Genomic DNA, 14,827 nt, shown 5'->3' with positions numbered 1-14,827 from the left:
GGCCCCACATTTGGATCCCTATCCCTTCCCTGAATTGCCATGAAGCATACCAAATTTCCATGCAATCCAATCAACCGTATAGATTTTAGAACACAGAATGTTTGAGCTTTACACACAACGCTGGTTTTAACCTTAACTATAGCAGAGATCCCATTCTGCTGCTCTGCTATAATAGATTGCTTAATTAGGAGGTATTTCCCTCTCCCCTCCCCTGCCTGATATTCAGCCAAACAGCTCTGTTAAGCCACAGTTCCATAGCCCAACAAAGAAAGAACATGAGCAGCAAGATACAAAACTAGATTCCGAACAGAGGGGTGACAGTTTACACCAAAGCATACCTGGCATGCAGATGGATGACTGTGATGGAGGTCCCATTGGGAAGATACTATGTCAACAGACTTTTCAGCCATATTAAGCAAATTCATCCAGCCTTGGAAAAGAGACAAGTGGGACGGTGCACTGTCTGAATAGTTTATACCTTCAGGAATGTTTTCCACAAGGGCAACCCTAAGAGGAGACAAAAAAAGATATTTAATAAAACCACTTTTTACAAAGTCTCCCATTTTGTAAAAGTATTGTTAGTTTGGGGGATTGTTTACTGGGCCCGTGATTTAGGGCCTGATCCTCACACATGCCCTAAAAACCTACAACTCTTAGTGAAGTCACTAAAGTCTGTCTAAACTGCAGCTGGGAGCATGCTTCCAAGCACTGGTAGACTGACACACACTAGCTCTGCTTGAGCTAGCACGATAAATATAGTGTAGCCAGGGGTACTGCAAGTAGCAGCTTGGGCTAGTTGCCTGAGGGTGTACCCAGAGAGTCTGGACAGGTTTGTATTCAAGTGGCTATAGCCAGGGGTAGCATGGGCTAGCCACTTGAATACAAACCTATCCATACTCTCTGGGTACACCCTCAGGCAACTAGCCCAAGCTGCCACCTGCACTACCCTTGGCTACACTGCTATATATAGTGCACTAGCTCAAGCAGAGCTAGCATGTGTTTGTCTAACCACACTAGGAAGCAGTGTAGACATACCCTAAGAATTGCCAATGCTTAGCACTTCTCAGGATCAGGTTTTCTATGCCCATACAATAAACATGGACATGAACAATTTTTAATACTATATAATTAATGAGGTTCCTGAAGCCCAGCAATTTCTTATTTGCAGAACTAGTTATTTAACCCTTAACACAGTAAGGATGAGTACATCCTGAGGATATTAATAAACTAAACTGGTCTCCTATCTCCTTTTTAGCCCACCAGGACCACCTCTCCTCCCCACATTCCCTCCCTCTTACTTGAGCAACCCTTCCCTTAAGTGCCCTCCTGCTCCATGTGGAAGACGCACACTCCCTAGCACCATTACTTGCCCTTACAGCTGGGTTTTTTTAAGCATGGAACAGCCTCTAGGCTCAGATTAGCAAGCCTTCACTCCAAGTTTCTGCTCTGAGCCACCCACCCTGCTTTTGTTTACCTACATGATGCAGGGATCAGGATCCAGCAGCAAAGGAAAGCAGGGGATATAGCTATTTCATCCTGTACCTTTTCTCCTTTTTGCATCTACTTTTGGGAAGGCTCCTTAAAATTGTTTTCTATATTTTGCCTGACACTTGCAAATTACATATGTCCCAATGTATCCAAAAGTATGGAGATCACTGCTCTAAACAACTGTTCAAAATAGATCACTTTCTGTCAGGAAGGAGACACAATTCATTCAGCATACTGCTTCACTGCTTGACTTCCTCAAATTGAAATTGAAAACTTTAGCAAATTATAAGGCCCTACTTTCCAACAAAATCAGTTTGTTTGAAACAAATAGGTCCAATTATGTTCTCAGATACACAATTGTGTTTGATTGGAAAGCAAAGGGTATGAAAGTACATTGATAGGAATCCCAACATAATTAATTCTTGCCAATTCCGACTCTTTCCAATAAAGACGCATACCCTCAGTTTTTGTCTTTGGTCCAAATCGTGACCCTAACAGCATCCCAATGCAAGAGGGCAAGGGGCTCACTGGTATCTGATAGTAAGTTTCCACTGGCTTGAGCAGTTCAGTGTACCCAACTCACTAATGTCATAACTGTATCTAAAAGGTGTCACATAAGATATCAATAGAAAGTTAATAACATATTGTTAATATTATTGAAGGATATAATGTACAAAGGACAAATTCAAAATTACAAACATATTGATAATTATGTTAATAAAGCGTGTCTGCCAGGTGGGGCCAAAGTTACCCCACGCTAGACAAAGGAATGGGGGTCTACCACCTTAAAGGTATCTCCAAGGTATTAAGCAACAATGGGAATTCAATTTACATAGAAGGTAAACAAAACCATCAAGCCAACAAAGGGAGGAAACAACTCCTCAGCATCACAGCAATGGGAAGAGACTGCAGGAAAGAGTAATTTGCATTTTAGCAAACATCAGCAGGGGAAACAAACAGCATGGAACATCCTTCAACAGGAGACTACATGTTGCCTTCCTCATAGCTTGAATGAGCTTTATCTTGTGGGAAGCAGCTAATCTTCAGTGAACATTTAAAAGGGATTCTTCTGGACTATAAATGAAAGGTGGTAAGAACCCCAAGTGATCTTTCATCTAAGGCGACAAAGGAACTGAGCATTTTGGACTTTATCAGAGATCCTGATCAGCGATGTGGTCAGCCACCTTGCTGGAATGTAGTGTGACGAGACTCTGACCATGAACCACAACTGCAGTTTTGTTAAGTCTTAGTCTCTAGAAATTGTTTTTCACTTTTAATTGCTTGTAACCATTTTTAACTTTATTCTTTATATCTGAACTTATGTAAAATCCTACTAATACATTTGTTTTACCTTTAATCTAAATCAACCCAGTGCTGTGTTTGATTTAAAGTGAATGTTAACTCCAGTCAATGTGGCAAACTGCTGGGTATTGTATCTTTAAAGGAACAAGCAAACACGAATCGCTTTGAATGCTTCAGGAGAGGACTAGATATTGCAGAGCTCATGGTTTGGGGAAAACGTGGGACTGGCAGATGTTGCTGTCATCTTGCCAAGTGTAACCAGAGTGTGGCTGGGGTGTAACAAGCAGGCTGCTGGAATTAGAGTTGAGAGTCAGAGCTGCCTAACACACAGATACTCAGTGTATGCTTGTCTGTTGACTGGAAGCATCCAGGCATGGGCAGTACAGCAGTGGAGCATTTAAGGTACCCAGAGTGACAGGTCAGGCAGTGACAACCTCTCACTGGTCTGAACTGCACCTCAGACCATGACACAAAGAATGATGGGGTTAATTCTGGTAAAATTATGATCCATTCATGTACCTTTAGCATTAATACTAGGTTATTTACCTACTTCATTAAGGCAACGATGCAGTACTGGATTGGAAATATAACCATTCCTATTTGAAAAATTAATATTTAGTGTTCGGAAGCCCTAAACCACCATCTCATATTTCTGTTTTCACTACAGGTCTTTTTCTTTCCACTACAAAGATTTAGATTATGTGCTGAATTTATTTTTCAATAGGATGGGTGGAATTTTAAGTGGCAGAGTACTAAGTCCCTGATGCTGCTATCTGACCCTATTGTCCATGTGGATCATAGACTCAGAGATGACAAGATGAGAAGAGACCTTTATGATCATCTAGTCTGACCTCTTACATAATACAGGCCATAGAAACTCACCTAATAATTAATCAATCAATCCCATAATTTCTGTTTGAGTTGTAGCATATCGTTTAGAAAGAAATCTAATATAAAGCTCTCATAGGTGAAAGGAAGATCAGACATGATGGCATAATCAGTCCTGCAATAACAGCATAAGAAAAACAAAGTAAAACAGAATAAGTCTAGCCTTTTGGCTAAAATGAACCCTTTCATGATCACAACATCACTAGCAGGAGATGACAACACCTTACACTTGATATGCCCACTTTTTCCATGTTTGATGCTCTTTATATACTTGATCTGATTAATATTTACAACATCTTTGTGAGGCATGTAGGTAAATTTTACAGAGATGGGGAAAAGTGAACAGAAAATTTAAATGACTTTTCCAAAGTTGCAGAGGGAGTCAGTGCCAGAGTCAGGATTCAAACTCCCGCTATGGAGCAAAAACATAGTAATCAATGCAGCCATATTTAAAACCTGGCAAAGAACAGAACTAGACCTCATTAATAAAAACCTGAGCTCAGCCATATGACTCATGCTTATTAATTGCCAGTGAGGTCTGGCTCAGTCTTAGGGCTGTTCATTTAATCTTTGACATAATTGTATGGCAAGAAAGCCTGATTCTGATCTCACTTACACCATGGACTAAACAATGCAGATACTCCTAATTTACATTGGCGTTAATGAGATCAGAATCAGGCCTTGGATACTGACAGTGCTCCCAGACCATGTGCGTGTCCCTGCAAAGGTTTTTTTTTAAGTCTCAAAAATTTGGCTATTTATTTGTAATAAGTATATGATTCTGAAAGGTGAGCTTTATTGGTATTCCAGTATGCACTCCATATGAAATTATCTGAAGAATTGCATGTAGTTCAATTTGTCTGAAATCCTCTCTCAATCCAGACATCATCTTGGAGAACGTCCAGTTCTGATGTACTTGAGGGTGACCATGACATCCGAGTTAATTTATGATTAAAGTCTACAGACATGACATGAAACATTTTTCACCTAGGCATCTTGTTACTGATAACACATCAAATAATAAAGAAACGAAACATAGCTAATGGTTTTTATTTCTATTGAACTGCAGAGATTACTCATGGGAGTTAGCACTATGCTCAGTAGTAAGTGTTGCAGGATTGGGCTCTAGATTTCTACCTTCTTATTCTTCATATCATTTTTGACCAAATAAAACATATTTAAAGTGATTTATCTGCTAAGTAATGGTAAAGTTATTTATGTATCTATCTGTATTATTGTGACTAGGTCCAGGTCCCCATTATGCTAAGTGCTGTACAAACACAGAACAAAAAAAAATGGTCCCTGCCCCAAGGAGCTTTCCAGCTAAGTAACGGGAACTGCAGAGATTTCTGAAAATCAGTACAAAGGTGTGAACATTGTTTGCAAGATCAGGTCCCTAAATATGAATATAGACAGTTTAGTAATTAACCAGAATACACAGTATAAAGGAAAAATACAATCATAACTATGCTGTTACATACCACAATATTTGCTCCCAAATTAATTACATCTAAATCCTCCAATATATAAGGAGCTACTAAATTAACTACAAACTGTATAGTAACTTGATCATTTCTTGCATGAGGGAAATATTTTTTCACATTTTTAATTTTTTTACTTCTATTTATTTCTTATCATGAATTTACTTGACGTGAATTTGGGAACAGTGGAGACTGGATTTAAACTGTATATGGACTCAAAGTAAAAGTAAAAAGGAAGCTATATAATTACCATCAATTGGACACCACCACAAGCTGTTTGTATTGCAGCCCTCTGTATATTTATAATCTCAGTCTTTGAATTTTCTACCTCCTTCTCACTCCCTCTTCATTTCCCCCCTTCCCTCCTCCCAGAAGTCATTTGATCGTCTGTTCTCTGTATTTTGTGCCTGAAGCCTTTGATCCACAGATAAAAATGTATGAAATTGAATGGATTGCTTCAGCTGGTACTTCTAATTAGATCTTCAGTGAATGCAGGCAGAAATCTTCAGATTTCAGGTGTTAAATACAGATCTTCCTGCTGAAACTTAGCACTGGGGTCTGGGGCTTCACATTTGGAGCTCTGGTGCCTCTTCCTCAGCATTTTTGGATTGTGGGAGGAATAGGACACTGTTATCTTTAAGCCATAAAGCTGCTGTCATTTTATCCCTCTTCAGATTTCCCATTTCTTGCTATTTTCAAATCAAGTCTGGATGCCTTCCTGGAAGATCTGTTTTAGTGAAACAAGTTATTGAGTTCAATACAGGGTTAACTGAATGAAATTCTATGGCCTTTGTTAAGCAGGAGGTCAGAATATATAGTCTTCTCTGGCTTTATAATCTATGAACCTAGTTTACAGTCTGAGGTCTCAATGTAGAGAAATACCTAAAAATATACTTTACTTAAATCTATTAGCCCCGATTCTATTGCTGCCCAACTGTGATGTTGTCTGATTAAAGTATGACTATGCAAACCATTGTTGCTATCACTGTTCTATAATTACAACAAATCTTAAACAGTGTGACACATGGCCAGAAAGGGTGAAGCAGCTTGCACGCTAAATGACCCAGAGTCAACTTTTAGAGACAAGCTAGAAAAGTATGTGAATGGTAATTAGAGCCATTCCATGGTAGAGAGGCTAGAACTTTGAAATGGAAATCTATCTTGTTAGAAATTAGAGGTGATATCATTTTGTGTGTGTACTCATATTTTGTTAAATGTTAGTCGTGTAAACAGACAGGAACTGTCTGTCACTATAGCTATTGATTCAGAGACCAAAAGGGCATATTAACATTTAGATGAATCTTGGGTGAAGTAATGTTGTCTGCAGGTCTCTTAAAAGTTTGTGATAGACTGCCTAATCATGGATAAATTGCCTTATGCCAATTTATGTAGTTAATTACCGGTGAGATTTGGGAAACAGAAGATTACATCAAAAGCCTTTTGTTCACCCAGGAATATATGGTCAAGTGGCTGCTAGAAAACTGTATAAAAGACCCTTAGGTCCTGATCCTTTTTATCTCAGACCTACTTAATGCTTCGTGCAGGGGAAGCTTAAGTCCAAAGGTTGAGATCTCCAGTCCTGACTAGATCACCCTGAATATAAACATTGGACTATAACCTATGAACTACTTCTGAAAGAACTCTTTGCAACTACAAAGTTCACCATCTCTGCTATGAATTTAATCTAAAGAACTGTACTCATATCTGTATGTATACAGATCTTTTAACCAATACCCTCCTTTCGTTTTTTTAGAAATTTTAGTTTAGTTAATAATTCTACCAATGCCAAAGGATCAGACACATTAACTCCCAGGTTAATTAATACTTCAAATCTTACCTAAATACAGCCAATTCTTATTAACTAAACTAAAATTTCTAAAAAATTTCAATAGAAGTTGGGCTCATTTGGGCTCTTATGTTTCTGACACCCAAACTATAATGACTACATAGTAATTATTTAAAAATGTAGCACACTATTGCTCCCATGCATAAATTATTGTATTTATTGTGATGTACAGGCTCCGCCTGGCATAGAAGGAGGCTGCTTACCTTATCAGTGACTTGGGCCACTGTGGACACATCAGGCCCATGCTCAAGTCCTTCACTGGCTCCACTGCCTTCACTGGTGCAGTTACCTTTCAATACCAGTTTAAGGCCATAGGCTTAATTTTCAAAGCAATTAAATCCATGAAACACTGAATGAAACTGATTTGCCTATTATATTTTACCTGCTTTAACCTCTCAATAACTCATTCTTTTTTCTTACTTAATAGATCTTTAACTAGTTTACTATAGAATTGGCTACCAGTATTATCTTTGGATCTGGGGTAAGTGACTTGTCCCTTGGGACTTGGAGTGATTTTACTGTGGGGTGATTTTAGGTATGAGTAATTTTTTATCACAAAGTTCAGTTTGTCTGGGTGGCAAGATAGGCTGGAGAGTCTAAGGGAACTGTCTGTGACTCTATGGTAAGACTGGTATACTGATCCAGGAGTTCACATTTGTTACTGGCTTGGTGAAATCTAATTATAGAATATACCACCAGTTTGGGGTGTCTGCCCTTGTTTTCTGACAGTCTGCCCTGAGACAGGCACTCTCAGTGGTGATTCACTCCAGACAGTGTGACAGTAGACATGAAACTTCGAGATCTCTGGCTTAAAGAGAAATAGTGACAGAAAATTGCTGACACCTTCTGTAATTTTTGTGTATCTGTTAAAAATCCATTCAAAATTGTAATGCACCAAAGCTCTCAAATCGACCTAAGTTTCAATGCCTAAATAAGTACATTCAGAACTCAACATAAAATGAAAGTGTGCCTGGACTGATTGATAAGGCCACTAGAGATGTCAAGCAGGCAAAATTTAAACTAAATTCATACAGCACCCAGACGCTCTCAATGTATTGATGGAGAGTGAAATTTCAAGATTACTAATCAGTTAAAAAACCCACCATGATCTGCACACATTGGGCCCTATGATACATCATCAGTTGACAAACCTTTGATTTTCAAAGTGTTTTAGCTGAAGAATTCATATATTGTTACCAGAAATAAGTTTTTGAAGGTTTAAAAATAACTTTGTCTCAGTGAAAACTTGTCTGTCTGAAACACTCTGAAAGTTTTCATATAAAAAGCAGAAGTACCTTTATTGTAAAGAAAGTGTTTTGTTCTCACGGATACCAAATCATTCATACCAGAATGGGTTAGAACAAAGAGTCTCAAATATTAAAGAAACAAGAATATAAAGGTCAAGTGTTGCTCGTGATGTGTTATGCTCATGGCTTTCTTTGTGCGTAACACAGACACAAACCTTGGGGATGTGCATGAAATCTATTTAATGGACAGAGTGTGAAAAAGGAAATTGCCATTTGTTCCAACTAAGTATGTGCGCTTTCTTTAAAAGCCTTCCATTAGCTCTTTGTATCATACCAAGACCATGTCATACCGAAGTTGTAAAACTGGTGTGTAACAAAGTTCCACAGCTTCCTGTCACATCCCAGAAGAACAATTTCATATTAGATTGTGTTCTCACATACACAGTGTTCAAAAATAATGAGGAAGCTCTCATGCTAGACTCTTTAGTTAGTAGTATTGTAGTATTTGAGTATCTAAGCGACTAGGAAGTTAAAAGTGGTTGTGTTAAAAACCAATATTGGGGATGAAGGGAGAGAACACCTATTCGGTGTGAGTAATACTGAAACCAAAAAAGGTATAATCTATTTTTTCCAAAAATAAAATAAATATTTTTTTAAAAGGCTTTTTATTGCTCTGAAGAGTTTCAAACTTCTACATACACATGAAATAAAATAAATACTACTGTGTATGTCATACCATTATAAAAACTGCTAAGTATTTATCCCAGGAAGAAGGAACCACAAATCAATATGAAATTCAATAAGATTCAACAAGTAACACATCACTTTTAAGGCATAAGTGAAAACATAGCTGTAAAATGTTGGATGCTAAAAAGAGAGGAGTGGGACAGATCATTGACAAAAAATAATGGAAAAGAGTACAAACATAATGCAATGCCACAAATTCTTTCTTGAATGCCATTAGACACAGAAATATTCAAACATGGAACAGAGCTTTTAACCACTGACACTTGGAAGTGGATCCAATCTATCTACATATTGCCAATGGAAACGAGTTCCCACAAACAAAATGAAAACAAAGGAATAGGAGATACAGGGTAAAGAGAGTATCAGAGGGGTAGCCGTGTTAGCCAACTACAAAAGCAGTTTCTCCTCCTTTGGTGTTCATACCTCAACTGCTAGACGAGGGCCTCACCCTCCCTGACTGAACTAACCTTGTTATCTCCAGACTGATTCTTGCCTGCATATTTTCAATGACAGCAAATAGACTCCAAAGAAAATTCTTGCATCACTTTAAAACTCACACTACCCATACTGATGATTATCTGGTAACCAAAAATAAAAGAGGATGGTGGGAGAATGACACAGAGGAGGATTCACCCTAAGCTTGCTATAAAATAGATTCTACCTGAAAAGGAATCTTCAGAAAACACAGTTAGCAATACCTCCAAACAGAAGAATCTGAATATGTTATATGTTTCAAGGCAAAAAACAGATTAAAACACACTTCACAGATCTGCAACACTTCAATTTAGCTTTGTCATAAGCAAGTAAGACATAAACTCTTCTGAATTTTGTCCAGAGAACAAATTCACTTTGCTTAATACCTATACACAGAAAATCCACTAATAGCTTGCCAATATTATAAAGAAGGAAACTCAGATAATTGTACTCCACTAAACAAACCAAATGTTGCAAGCATGGTTTCATGCACCAAGTTAAAGCAGCACTTCTGTATGTCTCACTCAGATTAATTGCAAATATATTTAGAATGCTTTCCTCAAAGGCCTTTTATATCTCACACTTATAATGATAGCCCAAAAGAAAACAAAATAATGAAAGGGAGGTATTGGGTGAATGGCATGTCAATATGAGATTAACATATAAGGTTATCTTTCATTTATCCATCAATACAAATTGTTCCAATACAAAACCGTACTCTACCATATGAATAGGAATTTAGTAATGGCCCTTTACACTTACAGTGTTGATCTGATGATTGCAAAGTTCCTTGTAAACATTAATTAAGTTTCTGCACCTTTGGAGATGGCGCACAATAGAGAAATATTTTTCCCATATTATCTTCGGGGGAAACTGAAGCTCAGAGAGTTTAGGAGACTATTCAAATATCACCCAAGACAGTAGCCCACCTAGGATTAGAATCCTGTAGCTATAACAGAGATACTCTTATGCTTTTTCCTAGTCCTGCTCCTTTGGTAATGTTGTTCATTACTACTGTATTTTAAATTATCTGGGATTAGGAATTGTATTTTGCCATTTTGAGAGCTTTGATAGAAGGAGGAGACATTTTACAAACAACATATGCATTATTTTAAAAGATCAAATATATTTATCTTGTATTTGTTATGATTTAGAAATCTAGAGCTAGAACAGATTTGTCGTTTGAACCCATCTCTCTTAAAACTTGAAATATTCCCCTGTTGATTAATCCAGTCCACACGGAGGAAAGAGAAGTGCTGTTTACATCATCAACTTTGAAAATTAAATTGCAGTTATAAGAGAAATCACTGATCCACAATTATATAGGTTCATGAAGCTGAAGTTACCTCTGCTTTAAGAATCTTTAAATATTAAAGCAAAAATTTTTTTTTAAAATAAATAAAGTCATATCATTGCCTTCTCCCTACCCCCCAAACAGCACATGAACTATAGGTATAATAACAGTGAGGCTATGCATGGAAGACAAGCATTCTACATGGCTTCACATTTTATATCATTAATCAGATAACTTAGGGAGGGCCCTAACAGCTGAAATGAAGTTTAAAAAATTACAACTCAGTCACTTGAGGTTAACCACATACCTGTAATGTTAAAAGATAAATGATCTCTTTAAAACATAATTTAATTTACACTTATGTTGTGTTTTTCATCTAATGATCATAAAATGCCTTGTAAACATTAACTAACCCCCTCATGTTGGGCTTAGTAGAGAAATATTTCCTCCATATTACATTTGAGGGAAAACTGAAGCACAGAGAGCTTAAGCAACTTTTCCACTGTCACGCAAGACAGAATTATTTTCTTCTTTAGACCTTGTCCTAACAGATAAAGAGGATCTGATCGCAGAACTAAAAAATAATGATTCTTAGGGACAAATGATCATGACTTCATCACGTTTATAATATGCAAACACAACACTTGGTGCTTTAAAAGGGCCAGTTTCACAAAGCTGAAAACAATTACGAGCCAAATCTGTTAGAAGGAAGAATTTAATCAGAAAAATAAGAACACCTTACTAGATGCCCAAAAACCCACAGTCAAAGGCGGCAGCTGTGCAGGTTAAAAAACTGACCTGGATTGGAAGGGAAGTGAAGGCAGCTCTAAAAAATAAATGCATATAACAAATGGAAGAAGGGGAATTTTATAGCACTGAACATAAATAAGAAGATAGGAATTGTAGAAAATTGATAAAGGAAGCAAAGGAGAAGTCTATGGCCAGCAGAGTTAAAGACAATAAAGAGAAGTTATTAAAATATATTGGGGAAAAATACACTGGTATTGATCCATTATTAGATGGAAATGGTAGAATCATCAGTAATATGCAGGAAAGGAAGACACATTCAATAAATATTTCTGTTCTGTATTTGAGGAAAAACAGATAATAAAGTCTCCTCATATCATGATGATAAACTTTCTTCCCATTCCACTAGTATCTCTGGAGGATGTTAAATAGAAGCAACTAAAATCAGACATTTTAAAGTCAGCAAGTCCATATAACTTGCATCCAAGAGTTTCAAAAGAGGTGGCTGTGGAGTTCACTGGACTGTTAATGTTGATTTTCAAAAAGCCTTCAAGCACTGGGGAAGTTCCAGAAGACTGGAAGAAAGCTAATGTTATGCCAACTTTTAAAAAAGAGTAAATGGGATGATCTGAGTACTTATAGGTCTGTTAACCTGGCATTGATCCCAGGCAAGATAATGAAACAGGACTTGAGAAGAATTAAAGAAGGGCAATATAATTAATGCAAGTCAACTTGGCTTTACGGAAAATAGATCCTGTTAAACCAACCTGATATCTTTTTTTTAAATGAGATCACAAGTTTGGTTGATAAATGTAGTAGTGCCCACGCAAAATACTTAAGGCTTCTGTAAGGAGATTGACTTGGTACTGCCCAACTTTTTGATTAAAAAACTAGAAAGATATAAAATATGGCGGGCATTAAGTGGATTAAAATCTGACCAACTGTAATGGGGTGACACTCACCTCTTGAAAGTGCCTCCCCAGTCAGAGTGAATATTCTCACTCTCTCTCTGTGGTGGGTCTTCAGCAACTCAGCCCTCTGTCCAAGTCCCACATAATCTGTATGCAAAATACAAAGTAATCCCCTTCCAAGCTTCTAGTCCAACACAGGACCCAACTCAGTGCCCTCTTTAACATCTCTTTATCTGCAGCCCTATCCCTGGGCTTGCTCCTCAATCAGTCCAGCAGGGCCTATCACAGTACCCTGGTTCGAACAGTCTCTCAGCCCCTTCTAGGCTCTCCCAAATGGCCCCTGCTCTGGTATAGAGTGGTGCCCCATGACTCCCCCTACCTGGAGGCAATGTCTTCACACTCTGGGGCCCTTTCTGGTCCCAGCTTTCCTGTTAGGCCAGTAAAATAGTTCAGTTCCCCCTTCTGGGGTGCATCAAAAGTCCAGGCCACTTTTCAATGGCTAATGGGGGAGGGGAGAATCCAGGCCCACCCACTACTCTGGATCCCAGGCAAAGGACCCTATAGATAGCAGCCATTCGCAACATCATTTAAATAAACTGTGTCACTGCTACAATTCCCTGGTCCACTTTCCCACAGCCCCAGCACATTCGTCACCCTTACCTCAGGGCCTTGTCCTGGTTGAGTACCATTATCCAGCCCAGATCTCCTTTTCACATCCCCCTAGTCTCTGCCAGCACTGCTCTGTCAAAGCTCCTATAGCTCCCTCAGCCAGCTCCACCAACCATGCTCCTCCAGCTCCATCAAGAAACTGAACTCTGTTTTTTTGCACTGCAGCTCCTTTTATATGGGCCTGCTGGGCCCGGATTGGCTGCTTCCTGCAGCCCCTCTCTGATTGGCTGCATCCCATGCCCCCGCTCTAGACAGCATGGAGGACTATCTCTACTGCCCTTTCCTGGGATGGGGTGTGGCAGGGCCATGAGGCCTCCAGCAGGGGACCTCAGAACCTAGGCCACCCTGTCACACCAACTAATACATCTCACAATATAACTGTAAACAGAGAATTGTCATCAGGTAGGTGTATTTCCAGTGGGGGCCTGAAGAGATTGGTTCTTGCCTCTATGCTATTTAACATTTTTATCAATGACTTGGCCTAAAACATAAAAACATCACTGATAAGGTTTGCAGCTGATGCAAAAATTAGGGAAGTGGTAAATAATGAAGAGGATGAGTCATTGATACAAAGTGATACAAAGTGGATGATTTGGTAATTTGGGTGCAAGCAAACACTATGGGTTCTAATACAGCTAAATGTAAACATATCTAGGAACAAAGAATGTAGGCCATAAATATAGAATGGGGGACTCTATCCTGGGAAGTAGCACCTCTGAAAAAGATGTGGGGGCCATGGCGATAATCAATTCAATATTAGCTCCTAGTGTGACACCGGCCAAAAGAGTTTAGGAGGTCCTTGGATGCATAAACAAAGGAATCTTGGGTAGACTGCAAGCTCCCTGGGACAAGGACAGTATCTTTCAGTGAAAGAGAAAACCAACAATAAATAATATTTGGCTGCAATTTGTCCTTCAAATTTATAGTCATGTAAATTTATAATGGTGGATTTTTAAAAAGCATTTTGTTTGCTTTTGCTCTCAGACTGTTATACATGCCAACGAGTTCTCAAGAACTATTTAGTATACCAATTATATGGACGTAACAGACCATAACGGATGCTTCAGTTCCATTTTTGTGACAATCTTCAGCAGTGCGAAGATGAACTGCTGAAATATTCTTTTCTCCTTCTTCAAAAAAAAAAAACACGCAGAAAAAGTATGCTTCTATAATATGTCCTTAATTTAAAGGGAAAGTTGTCCCTGTATGTGCAGTACTTTTTAATAAAACACTGAACACATATATAATCTTACTTTTTAAAATTGTGTTAGATTATCTCAGAAATAATCCATAATATATCATGTACTGCAGATGTGATACCTTAAAAAGCAGCTGTAGTCTGGTGGTGAATTCATGTTTACAGTCTTTCAGCAAATTCCATCGAGAGTTTTCAGTGTACAAATAAAAGGCCATTTTTTCTAACTGCTAGCCCTGCAAGGAGGACATGGAAGCTGGGCTCTTTCCTTATCATCTAACATTGCCAGTAATAACAGTTCTATCAGGCTAATTAGGGCCTCATTGACACGTGCAACAACTGTAAGTGATTGAACTTTGTAAACCATTCTGTTACTGTGAACGAAGGCACATAATCCATTTCAATTCCTTCTCCCACCATTGTTTTGGTTCTGCAGATTTAATAGGAGTTTAAAGTAATCAATAATTTATTCTGTGAGAAGCTCTGGCTCTGCCCGCACACAAAAAGCAGGTTTGTTGAGTAAAAAGGTGCTACTGTA

At 38.3% G+C, this 14,827-nt stretch overlaps 1 protein-coding gene across 6 annotated transcripts in view; it reads right to left on the bottom strand.

Annotated features, from left to right (window-relative positions):
* PLD5 (phospholipase D family member 5) overlaps positions 1 to 14,827 on the bottom strand; it is a 262,504-nt gene that overhangs the window by 120,708 nt on the left and 126,969 nt on the right. For 5 of the 6 annotated variants that reach the window (XM_039531261.1, XM_039531269.1, XM_039531260.1 and 2 more), the window contains one exon: positions 339 to 507. In XM_039531261.1, coding sequence (XP_039387195.1) covers positions 339 to 507 — 169 coding nt within the window. Of the gene's footprint in view, positions 1 to 338; positions 508 to 12,476; positions 12,573 to 13,085; positions 13,223 to 14,827 lie in introns of those variants that run through there. The other variant, XM_039531264.1, reaches the window with a different exon arrangement.

Source organism: Mauremys reevesii, linkage group 3, assembly GCF_016161935.1.
Source record: "Mauremys reevesii isolate NIE-2019 linkage group 3, ASM1616193v1, whole genome shotgun sequence".
NCBI lineage: Eukaryota > Metazoa > Chordata > Testudines > Geoemydidae > Mauremys > Mauremys reevesii.
The sequence above is the reverse complement of the archived record's forward strand: the minus strand, read 5'-3'. Positions and strand labels throughout refer to the sequence as shown.